Consider the following 13,761-nt stretch of genomic DNA (forward strand, 5'->3'; position numbering starts at 1 on the left):
TTTGGGGGTTAAGGCCGTCTTTATTGAAGCTCCTCCTACAGCATGACTGAGGGGGGCTCTCCCCAGGTAAGATATTTTCTTTTAGACAACACAGGTCTGATTCCAATAGCACCGTAGATAATACAACACCAGCGCAGAGGCCCGTGGGGGCCCTGCTAACGACAGACATAGAGAACACAGTAACAATGACCTGAACAGTGTGTGTGTTCATGTGTGTGTTCATGTGTGTGTGTTTGTGTAAGGAAAGTGTGTTTGTGTGAGGGTGTGTAATAGGTTGTGTAGATACGTGTGTGTGTGTGTGTGTTTTACTGCAGGTCTGTGTATGATTTACAGTTTGTGTATGTGTGTGTCTGTCTGTATACACGAGAGACCGTATGTGCATGTGTTTTGTTTTAGTGTGTGCACGTATAAGACAGTGTGTGTGTGTGTATGCGTGTGTTCATTTGTGAACGTGTGCATGTGAGGGCCTCCCACTATTTATTCTCTATGCTACTTTTTCTACATGCTATCCAACGACCTCACAGATGAAGTTTGTGTGTGTTTGTGCATCTGTGTGTGTGTGGGAGTGCACGTATGTTTGACAGACACATGACACAAAACAGCCTCTCTGCTGACTCTTTGACCCCTGGAGAAGTGTTTTAAATGAAAAGAAAATACCCCTTGAGGCTAGCCGTTAAACACTACCTCTGTATACTGACAGACACACACACACACACACACACACACACACACACACACACACACACACACACACACACACACACACACACACATACGTGCAGGCACACGCGCACATTAAGGGTGGCGAGCCCAAGGCTACGAGCACGACTTGGTAGGAACGTGCACACACAACCACACACACATGCACACGCCTACACACATTCCACAGGGCCCGTCCCCCTTCGCCACCTTTTTGGTTTTCATCACGATGAGGATGGAGCTCTGGCCCTGACGACATGAAGGAAGAAACACCCACCCCTGGACCAGCTTCTGATTCCACATCGGCTCCCACTAGACCTGCTTCTAACACCAGTCCATTCCTCTTCCCATTGGCCAGGTCGAGGCAAGGTGGGCGGGAGCAGGGAACGATAGGATAGTTAGTTGCAACGTGATTGGACGCCGGAGGCGGGATGATAAGGGCAAACATTCAAGAAAATGAACTGCGGAGCAGATTCCCTCATGTCGTCAAGACCCGAGCTGCGATCTAGCCTTACGTAGACCCCCGTCCTAACACACAAAAATGTTACCCCCCCCCCCCCCCCCCCGCTCGGTCAATTTGAATGAATTCGTAGTTTAATTCAATCATTTATTTCATTGATAAAAAAGCACCTGGACACAGTGTCTAAGGAGTAATTGAGTGAAAGGGTAGTAAAAGTCCTAAAGACGCTCTAAAACGTGTCGGGGGTGTGGGGGCACCCTGGGGCTCCCTGGGGGGTCCTGAAGGGGCAGGGAGGGGGGGGGGGGGGGGGGGGGGGGGGGGGGGTCGGTTAGGGGGGGGATCTACTGCCTGGCTCCTCTAGCCCGGGTCAGAGACACGCGGCGGGACACGGTCTGGTGGAACACGCCGCGCAGCAGCGACGGGTAGTCGGCCATGCGCAGCAGGTGCCGCTGGGCGTAGGTGACGTCGTCCGGCCGGCCTCGGCTCACCAGGGTGCGCAGGTTGGCCTCGTTCACCTGGCTGCCCACGGCGATCACAAACAGCTCCACGTTGGCGTCCTCCACCTCGCGCACGCGCTTCTCCAGCACCGCCTGCGTGATGCCCTGGGAGCGGCCGTCGGAGAACAGCACCAGCTTCTTGGAGAGCGCGCCGCTGCCGTCGCCGCGCCCTCGGAACTTCTCCAAGGAGAAGCGCATGGCCTCCACCATGTCCGTGCCGTCGTTCTGGAAGGCGGCCTCGTCCACGCGCTGGGCCAGCAGCGTCAGGTTGGTGGTGAAGTCCTGCTCCAGCGCGGTGGCGCGGCTGTACTGAGCGGCCGCCACGCGCACCCGGGGGCGCCCCGCCTGCGTCGACGCCAGGAAGCGCTCGCCCAGGCGCTGCACGAAGGCCTTGCTGGTGTCGAAGTTCTTCTGGCCGACGCTGGCCGAGCTGTCAATCATCAGCAGGATGTCGGTGGCCTCCTCGAAGCTGACTGATGGGGGGGGAGGGGGGGGGGGAAGAAGAAGAAATCTCATTTATGAGGAATAATAAACGTGATATGCCAAGGAGAAGAAGAGTGAGCCAAGACAACGAGATAGGAAGGAGCTTTTGTGGGAAAAGGGGACTTACTGGGACATTTGTAGTCGGGGCACTTCTTTTCTGCAGTTGTCGGGGAAGAAAATGGAAGCAATATTTATCATTGTTCAATGCAATTCATTGTCTGATAATATTTGCACACAAAATGAAGAAACATTCTCTGTGTGTATGCAAATGTTAGCAAGTGTGTGTGTGTCTGAATGCGCCTGTGTGTGTGTGTGTGTGTGTGTGTGTGTGTGTGTGTGTGTGTGTCTGAATGCGCCTGTGTGTGTGTGAAGTTACAAATGCATGTGTGTGTGTGTGTGTGTGTGTGTGCTCAATCATGTGCGTGCGTGTGCGTGCGTTTGTGTGCGTGTGTGCACCCAGACCTTTGCAGATGTTGGCGGTGAGGTTCTGCAGGAAGGTGTCGTCCAGCAGCTCAGCGAAGTTGTCGAGGACGAAGGTGAAGCCGGGCTTGGGGTCATTCTGACACACCACGTCTCCCAGCTGCTCCTTGTTGGGGATCCGGCCCGCGTAGTCCTTCACGCCCAGACCCCCCACCTGACCGCCGGGAACGCACCACATGTCAGTTGAAAACGCTTCAAACAATGGCAGGGAGGGGGGTTATTTTTGGTGTCATGCAAGAAAAACAAGCGCACCAGCAGCAGCTAATGAGGCCACTTAAAGGCATGCTGTGCGTTTGTTTTACCCCGCTGTCAGCAGGCAGGAGGACGGGGTTAAGCAGTCCCTTAGGGGAACTCTCATGTTTACTTCAGTGTCCCGCGATGATTTGTTTGGAAGTGTGGCATCCATGGTAATTCTTTGAGGTTCAATATAAGGCGAAGTCTGAGTACTCTATACTACTCTACACACTATACTGCCCCGTAGGTCTGCTGCATAGTATTTGGAATCACGTGCACATGCTTTCTAGTATGTGCGACATGCTTTCTAGGCCAAGGCGTGTTGGTGTGGCTCAACTGAGGTGAGGACTTGATTTGCAAACATACAAAGCGATGTTACTATTTGACATTGCCTTGACCACTCAAATAATCCATCCATTCTTTTCTTGTGCACAACCATCTGAACCTGTGTCCCTTCCTTCAAAGGAAAACCAAACCGTAAAAACAACTCATGTTCAATTAAGAGAGATTTAGAAGTCAGTGCTACTGATTAGGTCCTGGTCCAAATCTCAACGTCAATGCACTTCAATAAAACGTGTTCCTTCAGCCACGGCCTTCAAGGGAAAGCCAAAGTGTCCCAGACTCAGAAATCCCCCTGCCCAAGGCATGCTGTCAGTGGGCGCAGAGGCGGGTGTTTGTTGGTCGTTGAGCAGAAGGGCGTCCGGCCGCGGCGTCGCCTACCCGGATGCCCTTGCCGCAGAGCGTGTTGAGCGGCACATTGTCCCGGTTGGTGTCGGAGCGCCCGTCGGTGAGCACGAGCACCACGCGGTTCTCCAGCTTCATGTTGTTGATCATGTTGTTCAGGGAGTACTGCAGCGCCTCCCCGGTGTAGGTGGCCTCCGCCAGCCAGCGCATGTCCCGCACCCCCCTGCAGGGAGACGGGAGGAGGGGGAGAGACAGGTGGGGGGAGGGAGAGACAGGGAGACGGGTAGGGGGGAGAGGGAGACGGGAGGCACAGAGGGAGAAGGGAGACGCAGAGGGAGACAGGAGGCACAGAGGGACAGACAGGGAGACAGGTGGGGGGAGAGGGAGACGAGAGACACAGAAAAAGTCAGTGTGTTAGAGAGACCGTGTAAGTATGTGTGTGTGTGTGTGTGTGTGTGTGTGTGTGTGTGTGTGTGTGTGTGTGTTAGAGTTAAGATTCTCTGCCCCAGCCCGAGCCCGACCCGAGCAGATATTTCCCACCAGTATCATCGGGCCATTGATCAAGCGTTTGTGTGTTTGTTTTTTTTAATCATTGCTTTATTGACCAAATCTGAGGAGAAATCTATGCCATAAACAGAAATGCTATAGGCCTGTATATTTAGCAGAGTAGACCTTAATAACAAATGTGTACAAAGTTACACAAAGTAAAACATTTCAATAAAAACGCCACACATGATGCAGCTCACGTGTCTCCTCCACTCGAATGCATCCCATGTATCAAAAAAGATGTCGGGTTGAAATCGGGCTCGGGCTCATAATTACAGTTAATATGTCGGCCCGGCCGGGCTCGGACAGAACGTGCACGGGCTCGTGTCGGGTCGGGCTCGATTTTCTGGGCCCGATCTAAGCTCTAGTGTGTGTGTGAGTAATTTAGTTTCTGCGTGTGAGTATGTGTGCGTGTGTGAGTGAATGAGTGAGTGAGTGAGTGAATTTATTATTTGTGTGAATTTATTATTTTTCAGTATTTGTGTGAGAGAGCTTGTGAGTATGCGTGCGTGCGTGCATGCGCTCACTGTTTGAAGTCTTGAAGGCTCATGACGCCGTCCAGCTGCAACACCTCCTGGGCTGCCGAGCCGCTGTACTGCACCACGCCCACACGGGAATTGTTGAAGGAGAACTGAGGAGGAGGGGACACGGTCACTAGGTGTGTGTGTGTGTGTGTGTGTGAACCTTATTCCTATTTGACTAATTGTTCAACAAACATTGGTTTGTCTGGATGTTTGTTTGTAGGGGATTTCTAAGGGTATGAGTGTGTGTGTGTGTGTGTGCGTGCGTGTGTGTGTGCGGTGCGTGTGTGTGTGTGTGTGTGTGTGTGTGTGTGTGTGTCTGTGTGTGTGTGTGTGGTGTGTGTGGTGTGTGTGTGTGTGTGTGCGTGTGTGTTTGTGTGTGTGTGTGTGTGTGTGTGTGTGTGTGTGTGTGTGTGTGTGTGTGTGTGTGTGTGTGTGTGTGTGTGTGTGTGTGTGTGCGCGTGTGTTTGTGTGTGTGTGTGTGTCTGTGTGTGTGTGTGTGTGTGTGTGTCTGTGTGTGTGTGTGTGTGTGTGTGTGTGTGTGTGTGTGTGTGTGTGTGTGTGTGTGTGTGTGTGTGTGTGTGTGTGTGTGGGGGGGTCCTTGCCTGCATTCAGGTTTGTCAGTGTGTGGTGTGCGTGTGCTCGCTCGTTTATGTCTAGCGCTTGTGTTTGTATTTTCTTTCTTAATGAGTCAGACCCACCCTGACTAATTGCGCCCTCCAAGGAAAGGGAGGGTCAGCGGAACAACAGCAAAAACATTCCCACTAGACTATTTTAGACGATGTCGGACAGAAGTCTTCTCAGACTAAACAAGTCCACACTCACACAAGGACCACTGACATAGAAGCTGTGCTCGCTGCCAAAAGTGACCGTCGGTAACTGTGATCGCCGCTAACAGGAATCCTGAACTGCTGCCATCGCTTAAAGCAATCATCCTTCGCTAACAGCGGTCTTCCTTCGCTAACAGCGGCCATAGCTAACAGACTTCAACATTGTTAACAGCGATTAACATTGCTAAAAGCGATGGTCACTGCTAGCAGCGATCACCGTTGCTAAAGGCAATCGCCATTGTTAAAATCGGTTGTCATAGCTAATAGCAGTGGGTGCTAATAGCGGGGGGTGCTAACAGCGGTGAAAGTGCCACGGCCGTACCTTGATCTGCTGGTCCTTCATGAGGCGGTCGATGACGGTGATGATGAAGTCCTTGGCCAGGGCGAAGTTGGAGGCACCGATACTCTCAGAGCTGTCCACGATGAAGGCCAGGTCCAAAGGCCCACACTTACACTCTGCACACACACACACATGCGCACAGACACACACACACACACACACACACACACACACACACACACACACACACACACACACACACACACACACACACACACACACACACGCACACATTGCATTACATTTATTTAGCGGAAACTTTTGTTCAAAGAGAAAAGAAAGTAAATTCAACCATGAAGATAAAACCAGAAATGTGCAAGAATCATGCTAGTACATTCAATTAATCAAATAAGGTAGTTGTTTCAATGGCTACATTCCTGCACTTGAAGCACACACATACACACATGCAAACACTCAATCACACGCTGCCACACAGACACAGCAGGAAACCCATTAGGCAGAGAGTATGGGGGTCTAATTAGTCCTAATAATTACCATGCGTTCATTGTGTAAGTAAGTGGGTGGGTGAGTATGTGCAGACTCACCACAACAAGCTGAAGGGGAAGAGAGGTCCACGGAGAACAGAACAACAAGAAAAAATATGTTAATGTGGATTTATACCGCTGCCTTGAACTGTGGTGTTCCCTTCTTGTTTGTGCAAGGCAAGTACTAATTAACTGTGCATGTGTTTGTGTCTATGTACATGTGTGAACATCTGCATGTGCACGTGCACGTGTGTGTGTGTGTGTGTGTGTGTGGGTATTTTAAGGTCACGGCCATGTTTGTGTTTGCTGTATCCGGGGCAACCTACAGCACAGCTTCATGATGATGTCCAGAATTTCACATTCCTGGGAAAGAGGAGTAGAATCATACACTATTACTTTCCATAACATTATATCCTTTATCATTCCCATATGGCAGGCAGGTCGACCAGATCACAACACCAGCCTTACATAACCCAGTTCAGGTGGGATGCAGAGCCCTCAAATTTATATATTTACTTTCACCCAATGGGAGAGCCTGGACAGTCAGGAAATTACAACGTATGCCGCCACCTTCAAAGCTTTGAGTATCGGTTTTCGGGGTGCGTGACCCCGGATACGAACACAAAGCTAATGAACTTAATTTCCCACCACCATCACCGCTGAACGCAATGGACGGGAAGGGGGGGGGGATTAAAGGCCTTCGCACTCACATCAGTCCCTGCTGGTCCAGGAGGTCCTGGTGGTCCCTGGAGAGAGAGAGAGAGAGAGAGAGAGAGAGAGAGAGAGAGAGAGAGAGAGAGAGAGAGAGGATAAGATAGAAAGAGATAGGGGCAGGGAGAGAGAGAGAGAGAGAGAGAGAGAGAGATGAGTGTATAATCTTATAACAGTAAATCCCTCAATGGGATTACAACCTGGGTTTTTTCTGAGTGTGAGTAATCTACCACAATGAGTGAGTCTGTTTGCACTTGAATCTATGAAAAAAACAACGATTTTTGTCCAAGAAGAACCGTTGCTCCTTCAAGTGTGCCACCGACCAGAGAGGCGTCCAACCACTGAAAAAAACAGTTCTACACCCACCCAACCATCCACAACCAACCACACCCACCCACGCACCCACCCAACAACAAATTTGGTTGAATTGCTCCACTGCAACAGTAACAAATTCTTGCAGAAGACTTTCAGCGCTCCCCCGCCATACCTTTATACTCCCCGCTTTGCTGTAGAAATGAAAACATCTGTTTTGTTTTAACTGGCACAGAATACTGTTTAAGAGCTTTTTTTCTTGAGAATGACTGAGAATGACTCCAGGAGCGCGCACACATACGTGTGCGTGCTCCTGGAGTCATTCTCAGCAAGAAAAAAAGCTCATGCACGTTCACACACAAAATTAAATACAAACACACAGACGCACATACTTGTCTGTCTCTAGTTTTGCACAGAGAGAGAGAGAGAGAGAGAGAGAGAGAGAGAGAGAGAGAGAGAGAGAGAGAGAGAGAGAGAGAGAGAGAGAGAGAGAGAGAGAGAGAGAGAGAGAGAGCGAGCAAGAAAGGGTAGAAGACAGTTAATTGCAGACGGGAGGATTTTACGGCACAAACACATAATTCAAAATGTCGATGCCGAAATATGCCGCAAAGAGCCACAAGTCAAAGAGGAGAGGGGGAGGAGGAGGAGGAGGAGGAAAAGAAGAGAATGAGCGATAAAGAGGAACGCCAAAGCGGGAAAGAGAGAGACAGAGGAAGGAGAACAAGAGCCAGAGCCAGAGGAACAGAATGAAGGCAACGGCAGGAAGTGGACGGAGGAGGAATGCAGTTAAAGTTGTGGGAAAGGGTCGGGTTGAAAGACCAACTTGATTGGCATCCACCAAAACCTTCTCACACGCCTAAAGCCCCATGACCCTGGGATGACGAAGCCACACTTTGAGCCAGGCTCCTATAAAGTGTGGAACCGCGCAGACCTCCTACGTGATGGGACCAGGCTGTTCCTGTTTGGTAGGAACAGCAGCTGGTTGTTTGTTCACGTGTTTAAAGAGGTGGTGTTTAAAACATGAGGTCCACTCTACAGGTGTGAACTCAACTCACGCACATGACCAAACACACATGCACACACACACTTCTTGCACACACAGGTAGATCTTACCACTCTGCCCTCAGGTCCTCGGTGACCTTTAGCGCCCTTAGGTCCTGGATCCCCGGGAAGGTTGTTCTAAAGGAGAGAGAGAGAGAGAGAGAGAGAGAGAGAGAGGGAGAGGGAGAGGGAGAGGGAGAGAGAGAGAGAGAGAGAGAGAGAGAGAGGGAGGGAGGGAGAGGGAGAGAGAGGGAGAGAGAGAGAGAGAGAGAGAGAGTTAACAAACAAAATGACAATAAGAACAATAATTCCACTTTCTAATGCACCTTGTTTTATCACAAGATGATACATAGCAGACTCAGCATGGGAGAAAGGCTGAGGGGTCAGGGGTCGGGGGTCAGCTCATGCAGGAATGCAGGGCAGGTATCCATGGATCTAGTGGAAGGCGGTTCTCTCCTCTAATTTAAACCCTTTCATCTCCAGATCTCGGAGGCTCTCTGCTCCTCAGAGGGTAACGTGATGGATGCCATTATCTGATGGTTTCACCGTGGAGCCGCCCTCTGGCTGCAGCTCGGATTCTACCCACAGATGATGAAGTCATAAATTAAGGAGTAAATGTGCTCCAATCCAACAAAAACTAAACTTCGTTCCACAAGAGGGCAAGATAATATTCCCTTAATCAGCAAGGAAGAGATCTTGAGGAGGAACGCAGAGTGGGGAAACCAGACACAAAATGTTCCAGGTTAAGAAATACTTTTTTTATCAGATCCAGAAATTTAAAAAGACATCCAGCTTAATGTGCTGAGAGGAGAGATTCCTACAGTGTGAAATAAAACCATCAAGGGCCAGGGCCAGGACAAGGGCCAGGACTAGGGCCAGGACTAGGGCCAGGACCAGGACCAGGGCCAGGGCCAGGACCAGGGCCAGGGCCAGGACCAGGACCAGGAACAGGACCAGGGCCAGGACCAGGGCCAGGGCCAGGGCCAGGAATAGGGCCAGGACCAGGGCCAGGACCAGGGCCAGGGCCAGGACCAGGACCAGGACCAGGACCAGGGCCAGGACCAGGGCCAGGGCCAGGAATAGGGCCAGGACCAGGGCCAGGGCCAGGACTAAGGCCAGGACCAGGGCCAGGACTAGGGCCAGGGCCAGGACCAGGGCCAGGGCCAGGGCCAGGGCCAGGGCCAGGGCCAGGACCAGGGCCAGGACCAGGGCCAGGACTAGGGCCAGGACCAGGCCCAGGAGTAGGGCCAGGACCAGGGCCAGGAGTAGGGCCAGAGCCGACCCCTACGAGAGTCCCATAGGTTGGACAGCGGCCCTGCAGCTGCTGCTGCTCCCAATGGGAGCCACAACTAATCCCTGGCAGAGCCGTGGTGGAGATGCAACGAGCAGACAAGAGGATAGCACTCAGGCCATCGCGGAACATATTTCCTCTGCTGCCGGAGGCCTCCGTACCCCTCAGAGACACAGGCCACAAGCTACACCGTCAGGCGTCTTTGAACTCCTTAAAACTTCAAAAGTTTTGTAAGGATTCACAATGCACAGTGCATTGTGTGTTTATTCTCCTACGTTGATGTTGACTTCTTGATAAGAGTTCTCTCTCAATACTTTTTCTATTCTGAATAAAGTGTGGGAAGTTCTTTATCAGCAACCCAAGCGTCCCGTGCGTCTACATGGTAAATTCCCTCTTCAATACTCTGGATCAGATTAAGAGCGGGCTGGAGTCTGCATGCGTCAGCACACAAATCTTCCTAATGTGTTTGCTGTGTGCTTCAAGGTCTGAGCTTCTGGGTCTCTGGTAGCTGCAGCCCAGAGATGGGGCAGCGTGACAATTAGAAGAGAGCAGTGCATGTGTGTGTGTGTGTGTGTGGGGGGGGTGAGTGTGAGACAGAGACAGAGAGAGAGAGAGAGAGAGAGAGAGAGAGAGAGAGAGAGAGAGAGAGAGAGAGAGAGAGAGAGAGAGAGAGAGAGAGAGAGAGAGAGAGAGAGAGAGAGAGAGAGAGAGAGAGAGAGAGAGAGAGAGAGAGAGAGAGAGAGAGATGTAAAGAAACCCAGAACCCATAAAGCAAGAGATAAATAGGACGCCTATGTGTAAGTCAACATGAAAGTGTCTGCGTCAGTGTGTGTTCTTTGGAAATTTGTCTTGGCCTCTCAATGGTTTGGTTGGGAAGCGTGTTTGAAAAAAAAAAAATGTTTGTTCATGTGAAAGATTCATTTCCTTGATGAGGAAATAGCAAGCACCTGTTTTAGACAAAATGCATTCACAAGATGACTCTTTAGAGTCAGCATGAACAGAAAGAAGCACACACGCGTATGTATGCGAGCGCACACAGACACACACAGACACACACACACACACACACACAGATTCAATTACAGAACAACCAAACTTCAAACGGTCTCCGCTGTATAAAACATGGACCACATCATCCGGGCAGACACATGTGCACATGCAAGGGCACGCGCACGCACACACGCACACACACACACACGCACAAACATTCTTTGTGTGGTCACATGTGATGGAACAGAACCAAATGGGACCAGATGTGATTGTTCAGCGATATATGTATAATATATATTCATTCATTCATCCTTCAGCAACATGGGGTCCATCTTATATAGCTGAGCGTGTGCAAAGGTTGGGGCTTCACTCCTCTTTTCATCTGTCTGCCAAAACCTTTTCACCGCTTGTCGGTCAGTCTGTACACAATCAGTCTGGACACAATCAGCCATTAGACATCAGCCTGTAGCAGATTAGTCTGGAGACAATCAGCCTGGGGACAGTCTGTCTGACTGTCTGACTGTCTGACTGTGTGTCCAGCCTCCGGCCTAGGGCCTGCTAGGCGTACCACCGTGTTATGTTACAACAAAAACAAACATATGAAATTAAATAAACTAGTAAATTACTAGGATAGTATGTCAACATTTTACTAGAACATGGTTAGTGTCGACTTCAATTTGTTGAAAGTTTAATTTAATGGGATTCTTGAATTTGTTTCCTGATTAAAATGGTATATTTTTATCCACGCCCAGAGATTCCTACAGGATGTTTGAATGGTGAACAGTGGAAATACTAATTTCTGTGCATCACAAAGGACGATGCTGTTTTGTGATAAAAAACAGCAAGAGGAGTGAAACATCAGGGAATATTCTGGTGTCTCTGTTCTGAATCTGCTCAGAAGCATTAAGATATGCCATCTCATTATCTATTTTCATCTAAAAGACTCCATTCAGCCAACACTGTCACAGAGAGGCCGGCTGAGAGGGCAATGGCCGGCAGTCAGAAAAAAAACACAAATAGTCCTTTTGTTCAAATTTTGGTCAAGTCTCAAAGTGTTAAAGTCTTGGATTCTAAAACTATTTTTAGGGAATTTCATTGAGCACGTCGCCCAGAAAGGATTTCTGCGGATCACAAGCAAAGCTGGGCGTAGTCGGCATCAAACTAAAGAACAGATATTTCCATTTCATTACCTTCTGAGTATATGTAGTATGAAGCAAAGCATGATGGGAGATGTAAAAGGTGGGCCTCTGTTCTTCCCTTCTCTAGGATAAACCATGATGAACCATGGCTTCTGGAGCCTGGATGAGGAATGGGTGTGGAGCGAGTTGCTGTTTTAAATGTTTGGTTTTCAGTAACTGGGTTCCTAAGTTATGAAGCTTTTTCACAGGCATTTATGGGGGACGGATAGGTTAGGGGCTAGGGTTTGACTATAGCCGAAAGGCTCAGGGTTTGAATCCCAAATGTTCACCAAATCCACCCTGTGTATAACCCCTACCTGCTCCTTAATGACCTGTCTCTCACTGTCTACCCCGACCAGCTCCTTAATCAACTGTCTCTGTACTGTCTAACCCCTACCTGCTCCTTAATGACCTGTCTCTGTACTGTCTAACCCCTACCTGCTTCTTAATGACCCGTCTCTGTACTGTCTAACCCCTACCTGCTCCTTAATGACCTGTCTCTGTACTGTCTAACCCCTACCTGCTCCTTAATGACCTGTCTCTGTACTGTCTAACCCCTACCTGCTCCTTAATGACCTGTCTCTGTACTGTCTAACCCCTACCTGCTTCTTAATGACCCGTCTCTGTACTGTCTAACCCCTACCTGCTCCTTAATGACCCGTCTCTGTACTGTCTAACCCCTACCTGCTCCTTAATGACCTGTCTCTGTACTGTCTAACCCCTACCTGCTTCTTAATGACCCGTCTCTGTACTGTCTAACCCCTACCTGCTCCTTAATGACCCGTCTCTGTACTGTCTAACCCCTACCTGCTCCTTAATGACCTGTCTCTGTATTGTCTAACCCCTACCTCTTAATGACCCGTCTCTGTACTGTCTAACCCCTACCAGTAAATACCTGGCTTAAGGTCAGTGGCGCATTGTTCAGATGCTATTTTAGGGGCGCATGCATAATGTTACTTGTGCACCTCGCGCATACACTTTGCTTCTCTCATCTACCTAGCCACACATTCTTGATAAATTATTTGGGAAAGAACAGCTGATACAGCGGTAATAAGTTGTACTTTTGAATCAATGCATCTGCAAACACCGTACAGCAAACACATATTTTCTTGAAACAGACATCGTGTACATGCCCATAACTTTTAGGATTGATGAGTATTTGATCGTGAGAAAACATTGTTTTACTGCGAGTGAGGGTTAAAAAGATTGAATGAATGTGGGCGCGCGTGTGTGTATCTGTAAAATAATGAATGAATTCGGGTGCGTGTGTGTGCGTCCATCTGTTTGAAAAAACTAACAAACTAAACACGTAACTCATAAAACAGTCCATGGCAATATGAACGGGGGGACACATGCATATTAGGAACACAAGTCGATAACGATAATGCATTCAATACTGATAAGAAACGGTGTTTATAATGTACTGCGTATATCATTAAATAGAACCACAGTTACCGCATATCATATGTGTGTTAAGTTTTCTTTAGCGAAATTTATTTGAGGACTCAGTGTTTCTGAAGTTCTGGAAGAAAACCTTATTCCATGTGTGAATTAGGCCATATTATTTGGCCATAAACGGAGCCATTTGAAGTTTGAAATGCATGTGCATCTGTCTCATCGGAGACTTCAGACGCGCTGTCAAAACATCAACTCGGCCGATTCAAATGCGCTCATGGCTCTTAAAGGGGATGGGAGCTGGCACTCTCATTGGTTTATTGCACGTCACGCCCAAACCACACCTACGGGTAATTAGGCTACTTTAGACCAACCCTTTTTAGATTTGTGTTGGGCTCAAGAGTAATTTTTGCGCCGGTAAAATAGCGACTTCGCCATAGAACCGCCCATAAAGCTACTTGCGCTTGGCGCTTCTCACTTGTGTTTCAGACCGTTAAAATAGGGCCCTAAGTGTCTGAAAAGACCAAACACAGGTTGACTGCGGACACCGCAGTCAACCTCTGCCCAGACAGAGCTCCACACGT

The 13,761-nt window shown here is 49.3% G+C and overlaps 1 protein-coding gene across 1 annotated transcript in view; it reads right to left on the reverse strand.

The window, feature by feature from the left end:
- The window catches only part of col6a1 (collagen, type VI, alpha 1), a 28,610-nt gene continuing 14,849 nt past the window's right edge, over positions 1-13,761 (reverse strand). Inside the window, exons 26-35 of the mRNA XM_060058939.1 lie at positions 8,396-8,461; positions 6,970-7,005; positions 6,586-6,622; positions 6,320-6,328; positions 5,757-5,890; positions 4,611-4,714; positions 3,574-3,760; positions 2,602-2,773; positions 2,267-2,296; positions 1-2,129 (exon numbers count right to left, since the gene is read on the reverse strand). Of these exons, the coding sequence (XP_059914922.1) occupies positions 1,501-2,129; positions 2,267-2,296; positions 2,602-2,773; positions 3,574-3,760; positions 4,611-4,714; positions 5,757-5,890; positions 6,320-6,328; positions 6,586-6,622; positions 6,970-7,005; positions 8,396-8,461 (1,404 nt within the window). The 3' untranslated portion in view covers positions 1-1,500. The remainder of the gene's footprint in view (positions 2,130-2,266; positions 2,297-2,601; positions 2,774-3,573; positions 3,761-4,610; positions 4,715-5,756; positions 5,891-6,319; positions 6,329-6,585; positions 6,623-6,969; positions 7,006-8,395; positions 8,462-13,761) is intronic.

The sequence above is a fragment of the Gadus macrocephalus genome, chromosome 8 (genome assembly GCF_031168955.1).
Source record: "Gadus macrocephalus chromosome 8, ASM3116895v1".
NCBI classification, from domain to species: domain Eukaryota; kingdom Metazoa; phylum Chordata; class Actinopteri; order Gadiformes; family Gadidae; genus Gadus; species Gadus macrocephalus.